General features: G+C 28.7%; 1 protein-coding gene across 1 annotated transcript in view; it reads right to left on the minus strand.

Moving 5' to 3' along the window:
• The window catches only part of LOC147470268 (uncharacterized), a 25,904-nt gene extending 22,896 nt beyond the window's left edge, over positions 1 to 3,008 (minus strand). Inside the window, exon 1 of the mRNA XM_086545679.1 lies at positions 2,976 to 3,008. Coding sequence (XP_086401805.1) covers positions 2,976 to 3,008 — 33 coding nt within the window. The remainder of the gene's footprint in view (positions 1 to 2,975) is intronic.
• Positions 3,009 to 3,403: the final 395 nt, after the last annotated feature.

A 3,403-nucleotide genomic window follows, 5' to 3' on the forward strand; every position in this document is an offset into this window, starting at 1 on the left:
GATATAAGATATAAGATATGATATTTTTATATAAGATATAATATTTTTATATAAGATATAAGATATAATATTTTTGTATAAGATATAAGATATAAGATATATTTTTATATAAGATATAAGATATAATATTTTTGTATAAGGTATAAGATATAATATTTTTGTATAAGATATAAGATATAATATTTTTGTATAAGATATAAGATATAATATTTTTATATAAGATATAAGATATAATATTTTTATATAAGATATAAGATATAAGATATAATATTTTTATATACGATATAAGATATAATATTTTTATATAAGATATAAGATATAATATTTTTGTATAAGATATAAGATATAATATTTTTGTATAAGATATAAGATATAATATTTTTGTATAAGATATAAGATATAATATTTTTATATAAGATATAAGATATTATATTTTTATATAAGATATAAGATATAATATTTTTATATAAGATATAAGATATAATATTTTTGTATAAGATATAAGATATAATATTTTTATATAAGATATAAGATATAATATTGTTGTATAAGATATAAGATATAATATTTTTATATAAGATATAAGATATAATATTTCTATATAAGATATAAGATATAAGATATAATATTTTTATATAAGATATAAGATATAATATTTTGTATAAGATATAAGATATAATATTTTTATATAAGATATATTTGCATCTTGTTCTACCTATGTAGATTGATGCTTAAAGTGGCTTTGTACGTTTTCCTGTGCACATACAGAAGAGAGTAGACCATAGAGAAGAGATTATATCTTTGAATAGTGGATGATAATAGAATTTTGTAAGGTGAAAAAATTGAGATTTAGTTACTCTTTCAGAGTTATATATTTTTTTAGTTATCTTACCTTTATATATATATATATATATATATATATATATATATATATATATATATATATATATATATATATACGTATATGTATATGTATATATATATGTATATGTATATGTATATATATATGTATATGTATATGTATATACACACAGACACACACACACACACACACATATATATTAAAGAAAGGTATGAATGAGACCGAATATCTAAACGCGCAAGAGATGTTCTCAAAAATACATATTTTTGAGAAAGACCTCCGTCGAAACGCGTCAAATACATCTCTTGTGTGTTTAGATATTCACTCTCATTCATACCTTTCTTCTATATTTGTCGCTATTAACTTTGTTCATATATTATATAGATAGATATATAAATATATATATATATATATATATATATATGTATATGTTTATATGTATATATGTATATATATGTGTGTGTATATATATATATATATATATATATATATATATATATATATATATATATATATATATATATATATGTGTGTGTGTGTGTGTGTGTGTGTGTGTGTGTGTGTGTATGTATATATGTATATATTATATGTATATATATATATATATATACATATATATGTGTGTATGTATATACATGTATACATATATGTATAGTACAAAAAAATCTGACGAGGACAGCAAGCAGGCCAGGGCTAGTGATCAGCTTGTGATCTAATTCCGTTGAGTCGGAGCGCGTGTATGTTTGACTTAGGCGGCAACACAAGCTAGTGTAAGGGCGCGGGAGTAACCATGGCCGGGGCAAAGAAGCGGTCCGAAGTAATTCAGATTTAGTGTGCACTTCCTTGTATATATTCTTTAGCTGTTAATTCAAGGTAGGGGTAAGCAGGAGCGGTTAATTATATAGATAAAACGGTAGGTAAGGTTTCCACACGAACATTTCGTCACACAATATTTTCCTTTTCTTGAGAATTAGATTTCTTGAACTATTACGGAGGTTAAAAAAATAAATAAAAATAAATAAATAAACATCACCATCACTATATCCCAAAGTCTATCATACTAATAACGAGAAATAATCACCCGATCAAACAATATTGAAGTATTTCATTATTACATACCATAGTGAGGCCAATATCCCATACATGTAGTGGCAATGGAGATGTAGCCATTTAAAGTACTGCTGAACCCTCAATTTACAAACTCATATTGAGGCCAACGAAAAAAAACAAAAACAAAACAAACAATTCCTAAACTCACAATATCACTTTCATGCAGGCGGCCACATGGCAAGCACATGTGATGCTCATTTAGAAGTGTCACATATGTGTGAGACTTGCCTGCAATAGGTTATTTCATGCATCAAGAAGACACGCTAAAACAATTATTTCCTTCGAGAAACTAATAAGGCTGCTTGCATCATCCTCGTTTCCCAATACATATTTTAGTTTATAGAGGAGAGCCAGATACACGAGTCTTCAGTTTGAGGATTCTGCACACCTTTCTACTTAACAGTTGGCAGCGTCGCTTGCAAAGGGGGGATCACCTCCTGCCATTCGTTCTTATAAAAAAAAAACAAACATGCTCAGGTACCTAAGACAACTTTCTTCTTATGAGCTGATATCACTGCAAGTCAGTCTTGAAGGTCCCTTATCCCTTGGCGAGAGAACCGTAGGCTGTTAATACCTTGCAGTGACAATAAAGTACTTCTTGTGTTCCTTAATCATCTTGATTACTGCAAGCATAGTATATGGATTAGCATTAAAAACTGAGGCTGATGTTTATTTAAGACAAAAAGAGTTCTCTGTACTGGTTGTTCCTAAACCTACATCGTCTTCGGATTTTCAATCATCACTGTATTTTGCATCTAAACATTGCTACTTAGGCATATCTTGGCATTTAAAATCCCCTATGCAGGTTCTGAGAGCTTCATCATGAATAGAGTCAAGTATTTTGATAACCCTGAGTTTTGATGACGACTCGTATACGTTTTACTACAAAAAATTGCCTGGAAAAAACAAAAAAACAAAAAAATACAGAAACGTTCGGCAATCTGCCTCTCATGACATGGAAAAAAACAAACAACCATGCAATAAACCAAGCTTCTTCATTTACTTCAACTTCATCTGTTTGATGAGAGGCACCCATATAAGTCCCCAGACAAAAAATGACCCAAGAACTTCATTTCTTTGAAAAAAGTGCATTGGATTTGCTCTTGAAAATGATGGCTGAAAACTTCCTCGAGTGTGGATTATGCATAGCCACTCTCCTGTTTAGTCAAACTTAAACATGTGGTATATCACCTACTGTAAAACCTTATCTACTGCAGTGTACGTGTTCCTCCACATCCTGTAGGCTTCACCTTAAGCAATAAACTGTAAAAAAACGTTCACATACAATCTACATGAGACAGCTATCGAAAATCCCTTTACATTTTCCTCGATAGCCATAGAAAACGGTCACACTTAGGATACTCCCTTATGGATTTCCTAACAGCTAAGAAGCTCTTTACAAAAGTGGGTAGTGGTCCTCCCAAAGATAAT

Source organism: Penaeus japonicus, unplaced genomic scaffold, assembly GCF_977035675.1.
Source record: "Penaeus japonicus unplaced genomic scaffold, GWHDUDI00000001_assembly GWHDUDI00000016, whole genome shotgun sequence".
Lineage (NCBI taxonomy): Eukaryota > Metazoa > Arthropoda > Malacostraca > Decapoda > Penaeidae > Penaeus > Penaeus japonicus.